The 19,605-nt window shown below is 42.7% G+C and overlaps 1 protein-coding gene across 1 annotated transcript in view; it reads left to right on the top strand.

Moving 5' to 3' along the window:
- gfra1b (gdnf family receptor alpha 1b) overlaps window positions 1–19,367 on the top strand; it is a 196,844-nt gene extending 177,477 nt beyond the window's left edge. Inside the window, exons 10-11 of the mRNA XM_020044777.2 lie at window positions 17,950–17,997; window positions 18,248–19,367. Coding sequence (XP_019900336.2) covers window positions 17,950–17,997; window positions 18,248–18,391 — 192 coding nt within the window. The 3' untranslated portion in view covers window positions 18,392–19,367. The remainder of the gene's footprint in view (window positions 1–17,949; window positions 17,998–18,247) is intronic.
- The last annotated feature ends 238 nt before the right edge of the window (window positions 19,368–19,605 follow it).

Raw genomic sequence — 19,605 nt, 5'->3', positions numbered from 1 at the left:
GTTGGTGGAGAGTGCCTGCCTCAAGTGGAGGAGTTTAAGTATATAGGGGTCTTGTTCACGAGTGAGGGAAGGATGGAATGGGAGATGGACAGACGGATCGGTGCAGCTTCTGCAGTAATGCTGTCGATGTATCGGTCTGTCGTGGTGAAGAAAGAGCTGAGCCGCAAGGCGAAGCTCTCGATTTACCAGTCAATCTACGTTCCTACTCTCACCTATGGTCATGAGCTTTGGGTCATGACCGAAAGGACAAGATCCCGGATACAGGCGGCCGAAATGAGATTTCTCTGCAGGGTGGCCGGGCGATCCCTTAGAGATAGGGTGAGAAGCTTGGTCACCCGGGAGGAGCTCAGAGTAGAGCCGCTGCTCCTCCACATCGAGAGGGGTCAGCTGAGGTGGCTTGGGCATCTGTTTCGGATGACTCCGGAACGCCTTCCTGGGAAGGTGTTCCGGTCCCGTCCCACCGGGAGGAGACCCCGGGGAAGACCTAGGACACGCTGGAGGGACTATGTCTCCCGGCTGGCCTGGGAATGCCTCGGTGTCCCCCCGGAAGAGCTGGAGGAAGTGTCTGGGGAGAGGGAAGTCTGGGCATCCCTGCTTAGACTGCTGCCCCCGCGACCCGGCCCCGGATAAGCGGAAGAAGATGGTATGGTATGGTAGTGAAGTTCAAAGACAAAATGAGTATTTTAAAATGACCGTGTTCTGTGAATTCACTGCTGAAGTAAAGGGCTGGTTGTCTGTGGCTGCTCATCCATATGTACAATCAGTTGATGTTGATGCTGAACACCCTGATAACCAAAGTGTAACTTCTGATGGGATTAATCCTGAAGACAGTGCATCTAACATCTCATGCGTAAAGGAGAGTAATTCCAGATTACATTCTCAAGTATCAAGAGCTTCATCAACTTCATCTGCAAAGATTAAAGCAGAAGCTAATAAGGCAGCACTTATGGAACGCATGACTGCATCAAAAAGGAAACACTTGTTAGAAGCTAACAAAGAGGAATTAAGGAAGGAAAAGGTACAGTTGGCTCTGGAAGCTGATCTTGCTGCAACCAATGCTAAACTTTGTGTGCTGGAAATGAATTCAAAATGTGGTTCTAAAGGATCTGACGGAATGGATTCCTATTATGAAAGGACCAACAAAGGACAGGCCGCCTGCATCCGCACGCTGATCATTTAATTCCAGACCACCGTGATATAAGGAATATTCACAGTGAATTTCACCCTGAGTCACAGGCTCAGATCGTCAGGCCTAAAAGGGTGGAAATGAGACAATCGGACACCAGACTGGCAACAAGTGAAACCCAAACACAAAGGACACAAATGGTTCATGATACTCAACCAATAGGACGGAAATCCTATCCTAACTCAGCATGCAATGATAACACCCAGAATGATATTGTGAGCATTATGCAACGACAAAATGATATTACCACGCTGTTGGTTCAGCAGAATTTAGCATCTGATCTGCCAATGAGAAGTATTCCCTTGTTTGACGGTGACCCTCTTCAGTTTCAAACCTTTATTAGAGCTTTTGAAAACTTTGTAGAAGAAAAGACCAATAATAGGAGTGATTGCTTGAACTTTTTGGAACGGTACACCAGGGGTCAGCCAAGGGACCTAGTGAAAAGTTGTCGGCACTTGCCTCCTCAGCAGGGATACCAAAGAGCTAAATCCCTTCTTGCGGAACATTTTGGCAACGAGGACAAGATTGCCTCTGCTTATATGGACAAAATTCTTACATGGTCTCTCATTAAGCCTGAGGATGTAAAAGCATTACAATCATTCTCTCTGTTTCTTCGAGGTTGTTCCAATTTAACACAGCAAGTCATGTATATGAAGGAGTTGGAAATGCCATCCAACCTCAGAAGCATTGTGATGAAATTGCCTTATAAGCTAAGGGAAAAGTGGAGAAATGTTGCATGTGATCTGCAGGAGCAAAGTGGACACGGCTGTATTTACTGACCTTGTGACTTTTGTGGAAAAACAAGTAAACATTTTCTCTGACCCCCTGTTTGGTAATATACAGGATTGTCAATCTACCAGCTATACTAAAGCCTCCATCGCTGGTCATGCAATGCAGAGAAGATCTGGAAACACTTTTGCAACCAGTGTCAGTTCAGTAAAAGAAGATAAAGTCTACATTGATGATAAGATCAAGTCCTTCTCTGCCCAAGGTAATCTTAAAGGTTGTTTATTCTGTCAACAGAACAATCACACTCTGGATAAATGCTCACAGTTTAAGTTGAAGATGCACCAGGACAAGATAAAGGAAAAGGGGATTTGTTTTGGTTTCTTAAAAAGTGGTCACACAAGCAAAGACAGTAGGAGTTGTTTGGATTGTAATGTGTGTCACTTATAGCACCCATCAGTCCTTCACATTGAGGGAAAGGGTACATCATTCAAAGAAGCACAGGAGTCTGTGAGCCTTCCACTAAGTGTGTCAACTGGACAACAGACGTGTGTTCATATAGGGGCCGGCGAGGATGATGCTGTCTTGTCAATTGTTGCCGTTCAGGTTAAAAGCCAGATGAGTAATACAGTTGTGCAGACTTGCGCATTTTTGGATCCTGGGAGTTCAGGTACTTTCTGCACTGTTGATTTGGCAAGAAGACTAGGTCTAAGAGACATTTTATTAAGAACAATGGGTCAAAAGAAAATTGTGAGTACTAATGTTTAGTCTGGTTTGGAAGTATCTGGCATGGATACTAATGATTTTATTGAGTTGCCTAAGGTTTTAACTCAAAAGATGATGCCAGTGTCAAAGTTGAACATTCCACGACAAGAGGATGTGGCTAAATGGTCTTACTTGGGGAACATAAACCTTCATGACATGGATTCAAAGGTAGATTTGCTCATTGGAAATGATGCATCAAAAGTGATGGAACCCTGGGAGGTGATTAAAAGTCAAGGTGAAGGACCATATGCCGTTCGAACAAGAGTTGGCTGGGTAATTAATGGACCACTTCGAGGTGGAGGCAGCAATAGAGTAAGGACTGGCTGCTCTGTTGTTACAACCAATCGCATTTCGATGGAGTATCTGGAGGAAATGCACATTAAACAATATAACCATGATTTTAATGAAAGAACATCTGAGGAACAATTGGAGATGTCAAGAGAGGACGTTAAATTCATGAAGATTGTGAGTAGTACAACAGAACTGAAAAATTTACATTATTGCATTGACTTACCTTTTAGAGAAAAAGATCCTGTCTTACCAAATAATCGCTGTGTTGCTGAACAGCGCCTTCAAGGTTTGAAGAGGACGTTTGTGAGGAACAATAAGTTTAAGGAAGAGTACACCTCATTTATCGGTGATATGTTGGTTCAGGGCTATGCTGAAGTGGTACCAGTGGACCAATTGGAACAAGGGGATGGAAAAGTCTGGTACATCCCCCATCACGGAGTACATCACCCCAGTAAGGGCAAGCTGAGGGTTGTGTTTGACTGTGGAGCTACATACAAAGCAACATCACTAAACTGTCAGCTCTTGCAGGGTCCAGATCTCACTAACTCCCTTATTGGGGTCCTCATTCGGTTTAGGAAAGAGCCTGTTGCTGTCATGTCTGACATCCATGCCTGATAAACACATGAACTTTCTTTGCTTTCTTTGGTGGCCTAATGGCAATACTGATAAAGAATCAGTGGAATATCGAATGAAGGTACACTTGTTTGGAGCTGTATCGTCTCCAAGTTGCGCAAATTATGTCTTGAGAAGAACTGCAGAGGACAATGCGAAGGATTTTCCAGATAAAGTGATCAGTACAGTTCGTCATAACATTTATGTGGACGACTGCCTGAAGTCCATACCCTCAGAAAGAGATGCAATTGAAATTGCAAAGGACTTGACTGCACTCTGTGATAAAGGTGGATTTAGTCTCAGAAAATTGGTGACTAATAGCCGCTCTGTGTTGGCATCAATCCCAAGTAACAACACGCCCCTGAAGCAAGTCACCATTCCTCATCTGGAGCTTGCAGCAGCAGTTCTGGCTGTTCGAATGGACCGAATGCTTCAGAGAGAGTTACAGTGGCCGCTGAAGAGGTCAGTGTTTTGGACAGATAGCACAACCGTCCTCAAGTATATCTGCAATGAAACTAGATGTTTCCACACCTTTGTTGCAAACAGGGTTTCGGTTATTAGAGAAGCCACAGACGTTGACCAGTGGAAGTATGTGGGCTCTAAGATCAATCCTGCTGATGAAGCATCTTGTGGACTGAGAGCAGAGGAATTTCTCACACACCAGAAATGGATAAAAGGTCCAGAGTTCCTCTCTTTGTCAGAGAAGGAGTGGCCAATAACTGATGTGGATATAGCCATTCTATCTGAGGACCCAGAGGTCAAAAGAGAAGTAGCTGTGAATGCTATTGTCAAGCACTCAGAAGATCCCACAGACTTCATTAATTATTTCTCATCTTGGAGGAAGCTTAGAACATCGGTTGCCTGGTTTCTCCAGCTTAAAAGAGTTATCTTGCTCTTGAGCCAAAAGAGAAAAGAGTTCAAATCCACTGAAAGTGACAGAGACATTCAGAGCTTCAAAGCCATTCTTGGAGGGAAATCCTTAACTCTAGAAAGTTATGAAGCAGAAAAGGCCATACTTCATTTCGTTCAAAACCACAAGTTTAGGAGTGAAATTGCCATCCTGAAGAACGGCTTGGTTAATGTCTCCAAAGACAGTTCATTGTATACGTTGGATCCTATATTGGAAGGTGGCATTCTCAGAGTGGGAGGTCGCTTACACAAGTCTGCATTACCATCAGAGATTAAACATCCTGTTATCCTTTCCATAGATTTGCATGTTTCCCAGCTGATTTTACGTCACATCAATCAACAACTAGGACACGCTGGTAGAAACCATATGTTGAATAAGCTCCGACAGAGATATTAGATAATCAATGCCAACTCTGCTGCAAGGAAAATCATTGCAGAATGTACAACATGTAGACGTTACAGAGGAAAACTTGGAGAGCAGAAGATGGCAGACTTACCGGAAGAGAGGGTTATGCCAGATAAGGCTCCTTTAACAGATGTGGGAGTTGATTATTTCGGCCCCATAGAAGTTAAAAGATGAAGAAGCTTTCTAAAAAGGTATGGAGTGCTTTTCACCTGTTTGACCAGTCGGGCAATACATCTGGAAGTGGCATACTCTTTATATATACGGATTCTTGCATTACTGCTTTGCGGAGATTCATTTGTAGAAGAGGTCCGGTGTCCAGCCTAAGGTCAGACAATGGCACGAATTTCATTGGAGCAACTGGTTAAAGCAAAGTCTTGCTGCTTTGAAAAATGCAACAATCCAAGGTGCTTTGGTTCAAGATGGGATTAAGGGGAGCTTTAATACACCTACGGCCTCACATCAAGGTGGTGTTTGGGAGCGTTTGATCCGCTCAGTAAGAAGCATACTCACCTCGGTTCTCGGGCAGCAGGTTTTGGATGATGAAGGCCTGCAGACGCTGTTTTGTGAGGTAGAGGCAATACTAAACGACAGACTTATTACAAAGAACTCCGATGACCCCAACGACCTTGAGGCCCTCACACCGAACCATATTCTTCTGCTAAAAGGAAAACCCATCTTTCCCCCTGGACTCTTCGCACAGAGTGACATGTATATCAGGAGAACATGGAAGCAAGTACAGTACATTGCCGAACATTTTTGGAAACGATGGACGTTTGAATACTTCTAATGCAGGAAAGACAAAAATGGGCTATACCTAGAAGAAGTTTCACTCCTGGGGATATCGTCATCATTGCTGTTGCTGTGGCACCGAGAGGATCCTGGATGATGGGCCGAGTTCTGAGTACTAAGTCAGACGCCAAAGGATTGGTTCGTGCTGTGCTCCTCCAAACTAAGACCAGTGTCTTGGAGAGACCTATAACGAAGATATGTCTGCTTCTGGAGGCCACAATGTAGCATCGTGGACATGTATTCTTTCTTCTTCTCTTCTATTTTTCTTCTTTTTCTTTTTCTTTTTCAGACAGCCATGGGAAAAAGTTCAGAAGAATTTATGTATTATAGTTAGGGCATAACTAGAGAATAGCTCCGTTACAGGAATAAAAGTAATTGTAGGTTTACACATTTCCCAATTAGGGGCCGGAATGTTGGAGCTATTTCCTCTGTTTTGTAATTAAGTTAATAATTAAATTACTTTATTTAGTTTCACTCTAAATAATTTGCATGATTATTTTATTGATGTAGATAGAGAATGTTAATGTTATTATTTTAGTTAATTTGAGCATCTTTTTGGGACTTTTATTTTGATAGTACTGAGAACCTGTTTGTATGTATATAATGGTGGTTACACATAGGACAGGGAGGCACTGGGAAAGGTTGTTGGTTTTTTTACCAGGGAAAAAGAGGCTGCAAACACTATTGTATGCTTGCTCAAATGGGAAATATACCGCATTAACCATATGCTTGCTTGGACATTGGACTTATTGTGCCCTGCGTAAGATTTAATCTTTAAGTGCCTCAGTGGCCGTTTGATTTTGAGTTTGTTTATTTTATTTTGATTTCTTTTTTTTAATTTAAGTTGAGGACAAATCGCCATTACACTTACTATAACATAGCTACTGAAGGTTGTAGCCAGCTATTCTGAACAAATCCTAATGCGTAATTTGTTTTGTCTGCAACAAGGCTGCAACACTGTTCGGCTTCATGACAGCCTATGTCACTAATCACTACAGTATTTAACAAGTGATAGCCTGTCACTCACTCCCTCACTTACTCAGTTAGAGACATTTGCTCTTCTTGGCTGGCTTCGCTTATGCGGTCTGGCAAAAACCATGTGCGTTTAGTGTGGAGAATGTGTGTATGTGTTACGTGTAGAGATATGGGACAGTTTTTGTGGGGGAGGAGTGTGTTTTCTTAGATGAAAATAGGAATTTCTGTATGCTGAGTGACAGGAGAATGTGTGGGATTTTATTTGGAGACATAAGAGAGTGTGTAAAGAGACGAGAGAAAAGTATATTTGGAGGGAGGGAGTTGAGGGTAGGAATATGTGTGTGTCTTGGTGAGGAGTGGGGGGAGGAGAGTGTGGATTAATGTATAATGTTTGTGTGATATTGTGGAGGGAGGAGTGCGTGTGGGGTTAAAGGAGAAAGTGTTTGGGAGGTTGTGACACACCATGATGTGTTTTTGTTTGTTGAAAGAGAAAAGGTGTGTGGGGAGGGTCTACGGGGTAGGGTGTCGAGAAAGTGGAGATAGTTTACATTAAGTATTGAAGAAACATCATGTTCTGATTAACTTCAAATTAATCTTCAATGTTAATTAAACTTGTATCTTAATTAAACTTGTATGGCAGAATTTCGGTAAATATCTGAACATCTATGACATTTATAGCTGCTATAAAGCCATCACATTATGTATATGTTCAAAGTGTCAAAGTCGTTAGCCATCTTGCGTTAGCTATGTAGCATTAGCGACATTATGTTAGCCACCTAGCGTTAGCCACTTAGCGTTAGCCACCTTGGGTTAGACATACACTCACCTAAAAGATTATTAGGAACACCTTTTCAATTTCTCATTAATGCAATTATCTAATCAACCAATCACATGGCAGTTGCTTCAATGCATTTAGGGGTGTGTGGGGTGTGGTCCTGGTCAAGACAATCTCCTGAACTGAATGTCAGAATGGGAAAAAAGGTGATTTAAGCATTTTTTTTGCGTAGCATGGTTGTTGGTGCCAGATGGGCCGGTCTGAGTATTTCACAATCTGCTCAGTTACTGGGATTTTCGCACACAACCATTTCTAGGATTTACAAAGAATGGTGTGAAAAGGGAAAAACATCCAGTATGTGGCAGTCCTGTGGGCGAAAATGCCCACAGGACTGCCAGAGGAGAATGGGCCGACTGATTCAAGCTGATAGAAGAGCAACTTTGACTGAAATAACCACTTGTTACAACTGAAGTATGCAGCAAAGCATTTGTGAAGTCACAACACGCACAACCTTGAGGTGGATGGGCTACAACAGCAAAAGACCCCACTGGGTACCACTCATCTCCACTACAAATAGGAAAAAGAGGCTACAATTTTGGCCCCTTAGTGCCAATTTTGGCCCCTTAGTGCCAATTGGGCATCGTTTAAATGCCACGGCCTACCTGAGCATTGTTTCTGACCATGTCCATCCCTTTATGACCACCATGTACCCATCCTCTGATGGCTACTTCCAGCAGGATAATGCACCATGTCACAAAGCTCGAATCATTTCAAATTGGTTTCTTGAACATGACAATGAGTTCACTGTACTGAAATGGCCCCCACAGTCACCAGATCTCAACCCAATAGAGCATCTTTGGGATGTGGTGGAACGGGATCTTCGTGCCCTGGATGTGCATCCCACAAATCTCCATCAACTGCAAGATGCTATCCAATCAATATGGGCCAATATTTCTAAATAATGCTTTCAGCACCTTGTTGAATCAATGCCACGTAGAATTAAGGCAGTTCTGAAGGCGAAAGGGGGTCAAACACAGAATTAGTATGGTGTTCCTAATAATCCTTTAGGTGAGTGTAGCTAGGTACCTGCTTCTTCCATCTACACTGGTCTACCACACTTGAAAAGGGACAGGTTATACAAATGATTGTGGTCATTGTTGTCTTAATCACCACATTGTAGTTTGAGTAGGGTGAATCTGCCTATTAAGAAACGACATTTCCCTTCTCTCTGGTGAGAAATGAAAACGTTTTGGAGCAAAGTAATGTACCAGAAGATATGCGCCAAAACCGAACGTTTTAATGTAATTAAACTTAAATGAAGCATACGTGTCTAAATATCAGTATACCTTCAGCTTAATAACGCACGTTTGCTTTCCATTACATCTCACAGAAATACATTTTCATATTTTGGACTATATCTGACTACTTCTGACTACTAAAACTACTTCAAACGTCTACTTCTCTAGAACTACTTGCCTAAATGGAATCAGTACCCACGTACCCATGTTTTTAAACACAAGTCTTAACAGGATTCTATCTCAAACAGTATGGCTGCTATCAGACGCTATTCTTCTCAACGAAATTGTCTGGCTTGACTTACCTTGATAGCTTGGTCCATAGATGCCAAAATTCAACTACGTGAAGAGTGGTCATTTGGAATGGTAGGAATAATGTTTTAAGTGATTTTCACGGAATCCAAAATGGCAGATTTTATGAGTTCCATTGGCAACATTTTTCCTATTGTTCCTATGTACCAACTTTCAAGACACTAGGTTACATGTTACAAGTGCCCCCATGTGACCAACTTGAAACATCATTCACAAAAAGTAAAATCACAATCCTGATCATATATACCAAATGTAATCTCACTGAGTGACAAAGAACAAATTATATTGTGTTATGGCTATTATGCCACCACTGTTTGGCCAAACAGAATGTACTTTCCTGTTACATTTCAATAGTTTTCTGGACATCTACCTCAAATGGTATTATAATACAATATTCTGCATCAGATAAATATGGATACTTCAAATGTCTGACTATTAAGCACCAAACAATGTAACTGTGTAGTTGCTTGAATTTTTCAGAATGTAGTAAATGTAGACTAATTTTATGGTAAATAAAAATGAACGGAAGTTAATCAGTCTCCCCCAGCACAGAGCATATTAATGAATTCACCTTTTGCTTGTTCTAGGATAATGATGGGGTCAGAACAGATAATCGTTATCATTTTCAAAGGTATGTTTACTAAATATGCGTTTTAACATCAATGATTGAGCAACTATTTCTTAGAATTGTTTAATTTTGATGATCAAAAGTCTATTACACGTGACAACAATAAAACCAATAACTTTCCAGATTTTCTTTATTTGGAAAATACCCTCCCTATTCTTATTATAAAAATATGTTGACTTTGGTAGGGCATGGGCATATAGCCTATGTACCCATGTGCTATTGTTAGATTACAACTCATTTTATTTCATTTTAATTTAACTGCTATGTTTACAATTGAAATAGCCCTCAGGTAGAAGTGGAATTGTGGAAACAAATGAAAACAGAAATTACTAAACTACTGAGAATGAATTATCTACTAAGGCTTAAATACATAACACCCTCTCTACCAAAGGCACATTTTTAATAGCCAAATCATTGGTTATGATCTTCATGTAATCAGAATGATTTAAGGTGAACTAATGCTAGTTTAGACTGAGACTCTTCTAACATATATTTTTGATGAAATAATCATGGCAATGTTGCATTCCGCTAAGGCTTGAAAGCACCCTCTCTAAATTGTCAAAATATTATTAGCTAAACCGTATGTTATATTGTTAATGTCACCAGAATGATTTTAGATGGACTAACGTTAAATTAAACTGAGGTTAATTAAACATATTTCCATAGTATTGATAGCATTTATCGCTAACGTTAGCCATTTCTTGACTCTGCTAGGTAGATTTTAATGAATGAAATAATCATGGTAACATTACATTTCACAAAATATATGCCCGGGGCTAACCCTGAAAAGTCAGTGCTAACCCTGCTTGAGAGCATGGCCAGCTAGCCCTAGGTTGGTGCTTTCCCACTTCAAAATATGCAAGTGTGAACCCTCCCCTCTTGATAGATATTAGCCCCTGGACAACTTTTGAACTGCCCTCCTTGAACTGCCACCTTAACGTGGTGGAGGGGTTTGAGTACCCGAGTGACCCAAGGAGCTATGTTGTCTGGGGCTATATGCCCCTGGTAGGGTCTCCCAAGGCAAACAGGTCCTAGGCGACGGGTCAGACTAAGAGCGGTTCAAAAACCCCTTAATGATGAAAAAGACTTTGTGTCCTGTGACGTCGCCCGGCATGGCGCAGCCGAGGCCCTACCCTGGAGCCAGGCCCGGGGTTGGGTCTCGATCGGGTTGTCTAGGCCCCACATGGGGCCCAGCCGGGCCCAGCCCGAACGAGCGACATGGGGCCGCCCTCCCGTGGGCTCACCACCCACAGGAGGGACCATAAGGGGCCGGTGCAGAGAGGATCGGGCGGCAGTCGAAGGCGGGGGCCTAGACAACCTGATCCCTGGACACGGAAACTAGCTCTAGGGACGTGGAACGTCACCTCGCTGGCGGGGAAGGAGCCTGAGATCATGCGTGAGGTTGAGAGGTTCCGACTAGAGGTAGTCGGGATCACCTCTACGCACGGCTTGGGCTCCGGAACCACACTCCTTGAGAGAGGATGGACTCTTCACCACTCTGGAGTTGCCCATGGTGAGAGGCGGCGGGCTGGTGTGGGTTTGCTTATAGCTCCCCAGCTCTGCTGCCATGTGTTGGAGTTTACCCCGGTGAACGAGAGGGTCGTTTCCCTGCGCCTACGGGTTGGGGATAGGTCTTTCACTGTTGTTTGTGCCTACGGGCCGAACGGCAGTGCAGAGTACCCGACCTTCTTGGAGTCTCTGGGAGGGGTGAGGGAAAGTGCTCCGACTGGGGACTCTATCGTTCTACTGGGGGACTTCAACGCCCACGTGGGCAACAACAGTGACACCTGGAGGGGCGTGATTGGGAGGATGGCCCCCCTGATCTGAACCCGAGCGGTGTTCAGTTATTGGACTTCTGTGCTAGTCACAGTTTGTCCATAACGAACACCATGTTCAAGCATAAGGGTGTCCATCAGTGCACGTGGCACCAGGACACCCTAGGCCGCAGGTCGATGATCGACTTTGTTGTCGTTTCATCTGACCTGCGGCCGTATGTCTTGGACACTCGGGTGAAGAGAGGGGCGGAGCTGTCAACTGATCACCACCTGGTTGTGAGTTGGATCCGATGGCGGGGGAGGAAGCTGGACAGACTCGGCAGACCCAAGCATACTGTAAGGGTCTGCTGGGAACGTCTGGCAGAGTCTCCTGTCAGAGAGATCTTTAACTCCCACCTCCGGCAGAGCTTCGACTGGATCCCGAGGGAGGCTGGAGATATTGAGTCCGAGTGGACAATGTTCTCCACCGCCATTGTCGAAGCGGCCGCTCAGAGCTGTGGCCGTAAGGTCTCCGGTGCCTGTCGAGGCGGCAATCCCCGAACCCGGTGGTGGACACCGGAAGTAAGGGATGCTGTCAAGCTGAAGAAGGAGTCCTATCAGGCCTGGTTGGCTTGTGGGACTCCTGAGGCAGCTGACGGGTACCGACAGGCCAAGCGGACTGCAGCCCGGGTGGTTGTGGAGTCAAAAACTCGGGCCTGGGAGGAGTTCGGTGAGGCCATGGAGAAGGACTATCGGCTGGCCTCGAAGAGATTCTGGCAAACCATCTGGCGCCTCAGGAGAGGGAAACAGTGCCCTACCAACGCTGTTTACAGTAGAGGTGGGCAGCTGTTGACCTCAACTGGGGATGTCGTCGGGCGGTGGAAGGAGTACTTCGAGGATCTCCTCAATCCCGCCGTCACGTCTTCCATTGAGGAAGCAGAGGATGAGGGCTCAGAGGTGGACTCGTCCATCACCCAGGCTGAAGTCACAGAGGTGGTTAAGAAACTCCTTGGTGGCAAGGCACCGGGGGTGGATGAGATCCGCCCTGAGTACCTCAAGTCTCTGGATGTTGTGGGGCTGTCTTGGCTGACACGCCTGTGCAACATCGCGTGGCAGTCGGGGACAGTGCCTCTGGTATGGCAGACCGGGGTGGTGGTCCCTCTTTTTAAGAAGGGGGACCGGAGGGTGTGTTCCAACTATAGGGGGATCACACTTCTCAGCCTCCCCGGGAAAGTCTATGCCAGGGTTCTGGAGAGGAGAATACAGCCGATAGTAGAACCTCGGATTCAGGAGGAACAGTGTGGTTTTCGTCCAGGCCATGGAACACTTGACCAGCTCTATACCCTCTACAGGGTGATGGAGGGTTCATGGGAGTTTGCCCAACCAATCCACATGTGTTTTGTCGATTTGGAGAAGGCATTTGACTGTGTCCCTCGCGGCATCCTGTGGAGGGTGCTTCGGGAATATGGGGTCCTGGGTCCCTTGCTAAGGGCTGTCAGGTCCCTGTACGACCGAAGCAGGAGCTTGGTCCGCATTGCCGGCAGTAAGTCAGACTTGTTTCCTGTGCATGTTGGACTCCGGCAGGGCTGCCCTTTGTCACCGGTTCTGTTCGTAATTTTTATGGACAGAATTTCTAGGCGCAGCCAGGGGCCGGAGGGTGTCAGGTTTGGGGACCACACGATTTCGTCTCTGCTCTTTGCGGATGATGTTGTCGTGTTGGCCCCTTCAAGCCAGGACCTTCAGCATGCACTTGGACGGTTTGCAGCCGAGTGTGAAGCGGTGGGGATGAAAATCAGTACCTCCAAATCCGAGGCCATGGTCCTCAGTCGGAAAAGGGTGGCTTGCCCACTTCAGGTTGGTGGAGAGTGCCTGCCTCAAGTGGAGGAGTTTAAGTATCTAGGGGTCCTGTTCACGAGTGAGGGAAGGAAGGAAAGGGAGATTGACAGACGGATCGGTGCAGCTTCTGCAGTAATGCGGTTGATGTATCGGTCTGTCGTGGTGAAGAAAGAGCTGAGCCGCAAGGCGAAGCTCTCGATTTACCGGTCAATCTACGTTCCTACTCTCACCTATGGTCATGAGCTTTGGGTCATGACCGAAAGGACAAGATCCTGGATACAGGCGGCCGAAATGAGCTTTCTCCGCAGGGTGGCTGGGCGATCCCTTAGAGATAGGGTGAGAAGCTCGGTCACCCGGGAGGAGCTCAGAGTAGAGCCGCTGCTCCTCCACATCGAGAGGGGTCAGCTGAGGTGGCTTGGGCATCTGTTTCGGATGCCTCCGGAACGCCTTCCTGGGAAGGTGTTCCGGTCCCGTCCCACCGGGAGGAGACCCCGGGGAAGACCTAGGACACGCTGGAGGGACTATGTCTCCCGGCTGGCCTGGGAACGCCTCGGTGTCCCCCCGGATGAGCTGGAGGAAGTGTCTGGGAAGAGGGAAGTCTGGGCATCCCTGCTTAGACTGCTGCCCCTGCGACCCGGCCCTGGATAAGCGGAAGAAAATGGTGGTATGGTACAACTTTTGTATATGGCAGCTACATTTATCTACTACCTTGCTGGTTAATTCTAGCATGTATGGCTTACTAATCCTCTGGGCAATTAGGCTATTTTAATTCGACGTAACCATCCCATATTCAAAGTGACAGTGGAATAAAACGATTTAACAAGAGGCTAACATGAATATATGGCGAATGAAACAATCAAGGATGTACAGTACCATTATGCAGTATGAAAAGACACAGCAACACAAATATACATTGCAAAGCCCAAATCAATGACATTACAGCTACCAAAGAAACAAGAACGTACTCACAAAAACGTTGTTCCTTCGACACTGTTAGCCAGGTGTACTTTTCGTACTTGGATCTTTTATCAAACAAAGTCAGATACAGGTGACTCAGAGACAGGAAGGTAATCAAGATTTGAACTTCCGGTCAGATTGGTGAATCGTCTTGTTCAACCATCTTTGATCGCAGAGACATTTGGTCCCAGAATTCAGTGGAATGAAAACAAAAATGGCTGCACACGTAAAGAGTAATTAGCCAAACAAGCTCAACACAACCTTCATAAAGGTGTTTTTTTTTTTCACTGTATTTGTCCATTACTAAATATGGAAGAATCGGAATTCAATCTTTAGTGAAATACTGACCAATCACGTAATTAAAGGCATTATTCACACGCAAACCATTGTCTGCTGGTTAGCATATGTTTTATTGATAAGACAAGTGGAGTGATCCTCAGGAAAATAACACCTCTTAGAAGGTTTCTCAATAAATATTCAGTATACTCTTTCACAGTACTACTGCCCTAAATAGTTTCAAAATATTATTTTAACCAGTTGAAATCCTGCTCCATATCCATAAGCAACATGGAGTTTATGGGCTGCTGTGGTGGCAATTTATGTTGTCATAATATACAATTCTGGATTTGTCAATGCACACTGAAATAATATGCATTAAGAAATCACGCAGAGGGGCCTTCAATGATATTTTAAAATGTACTTGTGAAAAGATTTAAATCTGTGATTTGATACTACAGAAGTAGCATTTGAAGCATTTTTCACAAATTTGGAATTGCTGAAAAACCATTACACTGACTTAATGGGTCCCAATTGCAAATATGTTCCTTTAGAGGAGATGGACTTATACCTCTTTTCAAGATTTTATTTCAAGCATGGTGTGCGTGGTGAGCTTGCAAATGTGGGGAACCTCAATAGCGCAACCATGTGGTTGTTAAAAAAATCTTTGGTGTCATTATTGTCGTATCATCTTTGTTAACATACGCACCAAGTAGAATCATAATACCATTATCCTTATAGGAGTTGTGTCTATATATGTGCAAAACCACGCCCCTGCCCATGTTCATCTGTCAATGACAGACATGTTTTTTAACATACTGGCCTGATTGCTATAACCTTTGAAGATCATCGTCCATAGATGCCAAATATCAAAGTGCGTGAAGATCAGACATTTGTTGCCAGAGAAGTTACATTTTTAGTGTTTTTCACAAATTCAAAATGTCCGGCAAACCATTAAAACAAAGTTAATGAGTCCCAAAGGCAAATATGTTCCTTGTGAGGAGATGGACTTATCTACCTCCTTTCATGGCTGTATCTCAAACGGGGTGGGCATGGTGACCTTGTTTATGTGAAAAACCTCAATAGCGCCACTGTGTGTTTGATAAGAAAACCTTTGCAGTACTTTTTTCCGTATGGTCCTTGTCAACATACGTACCAACTAGCATTATTATAAAGTTTAAACTTTTGATACCATGGTCCCTAGATGTCAAATATCAAAGTACATGAAGATCGGACATTTGATTTTTTTTTCAAAAAATCAAAAATGGCGGACTTTATGGCTCCCAATGGCAAGAATGTTCATGAGGAGCTACACCTATGTACCAACTTTCAAGACTCTAGGTCACAAGGGGTGGGCGAGTTTGCAAAAAGTGCAACTTTGAAGGCTTTTGACAGTGCCACGATGAGGCCGACATGCACGCCACTGCACCAGAAGCTGTGGCCCTTGGCCCTTTACTGCCATATAAATTTGGGGATCTTTAAGCCATTTCATCTCACGGGAATTGTCAAAAAACACCCTTTTTTGGACGGAATTATAATAACGGTAATAATGAATCGGAACAAACACAATAGGGTTTCACCAGTGAACTGCTGAAACCCTAATAACTAGATAAGTACATTTCCTGAAGAAAAGAGTGCTTGCTAGCTGTTCAAAAAGTATTTATTGTTTGAAATAGTGTTTACCTATCGAATGGTTTGGAGTCTGTTTTTTGTGAGACTCAAGAGATACTGTTGGTGAGGGTGATTAGCATTAATTAGCATTCATGACATAGTAAAAGCTAATAAAAGGGTTATCAATGAAAGATCTCGTGTCTGAAGCTTGAGTGGTCCAAATATACAGCATAGTAGTTAATAAAAATGAATTATGCTAATAAGCGTTTGTAAAATCAATTACAGTTTCATAGGGATAGCCTAAATGTCTGAAACAAAGTTGGTTTCATGTCTCAAGCTCAATTGGCTCAAAAGATAAAGTCTCGTATCTTAATTTATGCTAATTACGGAAATGTAAATGTGTAAAACCAAATACCGTTTCATAAATTGCATTGGGTATAGCCTAAATGTGTGAAAGAAAGTTGGTTTCGTGTCTGTAGCTTGAACGGTTTAAAAGACACATCCTAACAGTTAATTAATGCTAATTAGCATATGTAAAATCAATAACCAGCTTAAACATGTGAAACAAAGTTGGTTTTGTGTCTATAGTTCGAACCGTTCAACAGAAACAGCCTAATAGCTACTTAATGCTAATTATGCAAATTCCATATGTAAAATAAATGAACAAGTACTTTTATGAACAGGGGATAGCTAAACTAGTGAAGCAAAGTTGGTTTCATGTCTCTAGTTCGAACGGTTCAAAAAATACATCCTAATTGCTAATTCATGCTAATTAAATTAGCATATGTTAAATCGATGAAAAACCAACTTTGTGAACTGCTGAAACCCTAATAATAATGCACCGGAACAAACAGAAAAGGGTTTCACCAGTGAACTGCTGAAACCCTAATAATGATAATAATACTAATAATGAACCTGAACAAACACAATAGGGTTTCACCAGTGAACTGAATAATAACAATAAAACATACAAACATAACAGGGTTCCAGCTACTTCGTTGCTTGGCTCACTAAATATGGAACAGTAGTTTCTTTCAAGTTCTTTATTCTCTCAATGCCCAATTACAGTATATTTAGGCAAATAATATGTACCACACTGTAGTGGTTAACAACACCTTGGATGAACATTTAGACTATATTAAATACATAAGCATCTCCCTGGTTGAGAAAATGGACGTGAGAAAAAGTTTCAATTCTGTCTCGCATGTTAGAGTTGGCAGCCCTGGTGATCACATTGTAAATTTATGCAGGCCTAATAGGCCTACTTTCTAACAGGCCTTACCAAAAAACATACCAAACTTTCTAAAACTAATATTAGCTACTAGGCTAGCGAGTGCTATTTAGGTGAATTATAAAGCAAATGGGGCCACAGAGGTCATAGGGGTCTTATTGAATATTTGGGAAGTTTAATTTAGCTTAATTGTTAAAATTTTAACTGTACAGATGAAGACATCCATTTTTGTTGGTTATTACATAATGTACCATATTATTACATTTTCAAAAAAAATAAATCCAACTCCAACATCCTGTAATTATTACTGCATTATGTAATAATTTTTTACAAAATGCAGAGAAATGTAGTACATATTGTGTTCAAGCTGTTTTTTACAAAATGCGGCAGAATATTACAAAATGCAGGTGTTATTACATAATAATATGAAAATGTATTACATTTTGTCAAGTTATTACATAATGCGGTGTTATTACATTATGTATTGTTACAAACCCCCCAAAAAAAAGAAATCTGCCATGCAGTTGTCAATTAAGCAAGTTGTTACTCTGTGTTTTTGAAGCCAAATACTGTCTTTGTAATCTCTGCCTTTTCTCTTTTACCTAATATTTCCAGGCACAAAAACTGAATTCGAACATAACAGTGGACACAGCTCTTTGTGTGGTAAGTTTGCTTTGGATTCTTTATAATATATTTGTACAGAAATCTTAAGCCTGAAGAAAAGCAAAACAATCATGTATTCGGGCATCCTTTTTGCTTTATTTTTTTTACTTCACACATTCATTTCGATTCCATGTTATCTCCCCGCCGTCTATTTACGATGACCTTTTTCAGAAGGAGGCGAGGAGAGGATGCAAGGAATTTAGCAAATCCAGTTGACAATCTCTCTGAGCCTCACCTTCTTTTCACACAGAACCCACAGCTGGATGACCCTAGCAAATCAAACTCCTTTGCAAGAAGTTGGACAGCAGAGCCTGCACTTCTGCACCCCATGGCCCTACTACTCATCTTGACCGTGGCACTGTCCCCGCTTTTAACCTCCCTGGAAACAGACTAGGCATCATAGGACCTGTAGCCACCAACCGTGAATGGTTGCTGCTCTACTGCCCCCACTTAGCCCAATTCACAATGTTCTCGCTCATCCTTTTTGTGTCTTCAACGCCAATTGGTGATTTAAATGTGCCCGTATTGTTCCAGTTCATTTGTTTTTTCTTCTTCACTCCTGTAAAAGCAAAAGGAGCTTTGAGACTGACACGCTGGTCACTGTAAAGCAACAGAAACTGTATTAAAGAAGATAAGACCTAAACCGCGGAGAGTTGTTTGATGGACAATGGGTCTTACTGTATAAAATAATTTAACTTACGTTGTTTCTGTTTATTTGGGAAAAAAGCTTTTTATACCATGTTTTAGGTGCTCCTTTTACCTCCATGAATAGAAATTGTCCTTTCTATTTGTATATTTTTAAATTCATCAAGGCTTTATCTGAACATTTGTTGGAGCCAGGTCATTGCTAGCCACATGGAGGTCAGACATTCTGTATTATTGATATTATACTATTGTTTCAGTTGTTTCAGTACAAAAGCACAACTGAATCAAAAACAGTTTCTAGAGGAAATAGCAGAATGCTTTAAATACATCCCTCAAAGCTACCCACTACACCCAGAGTAGTTGCCAGCTTGCCAGTCTGCTAAAAAACAAACACACAAAACCATCCTTTGCACAAGCGTTTCTACTGAAGGATCTACTGTAGCTAGCTATTGTAATCAAATCAGCAATTAATGCTAAGGAGTAATTTTCACACATCTCTGTGTGCTACAAGTATACTCATTATTGTTTTGGTATTTCTATCACTTTACCTTGTGAATGGTATAAACATCTTGTTTACACTGTATAACATATTGCCTCCATCTTAAATAATGTGTGTTGTGTTTTGTTAGTGTAAATCAGTTATAAATAAATTGGATGTTCCTGGACATCCTATCCAATGTAACCATGAAATCTAAAATGTAATGAGCAGTCAGTGATTAGTGGCTCTCATTTTCCTCCAAATTAAAATAAATCTGCTATAAATTGATAAAGCTATTGTGTTTGTTCTTAGAGGTTAGAGCAGCAACTATGTATTCTTAGTCTTACTAAAAAAGTCTAGTGAATGTGAAGCTGCTGATTGATGGTTACAGGTATCTAATCCTAGATAACACCTCAAGGCACCATCCAAAAACAGTTTATAATCTTTTTTTCATTGCAGAGGGAGCATTAGAGAGTTTTCAAAAG

This window comes from Esox lucius, chromosome 5, assembly GCF_011004845.1.
Source record: "Esox lucius isolate fEsoLuc1 chromosome 5, fEsoLuc1.pri, whole genome shotgun sequence".
Lineage (NCBI taxonomy): Eukaryota > Metazoa > Chordata > Actinopteri > Esociformes > Esocidae > Esox > Esox lucius.
Note: the sequence above shows the minus strand (reverse complement) of the source record. Positions and strands in the feature narration are given on the sequence as shown.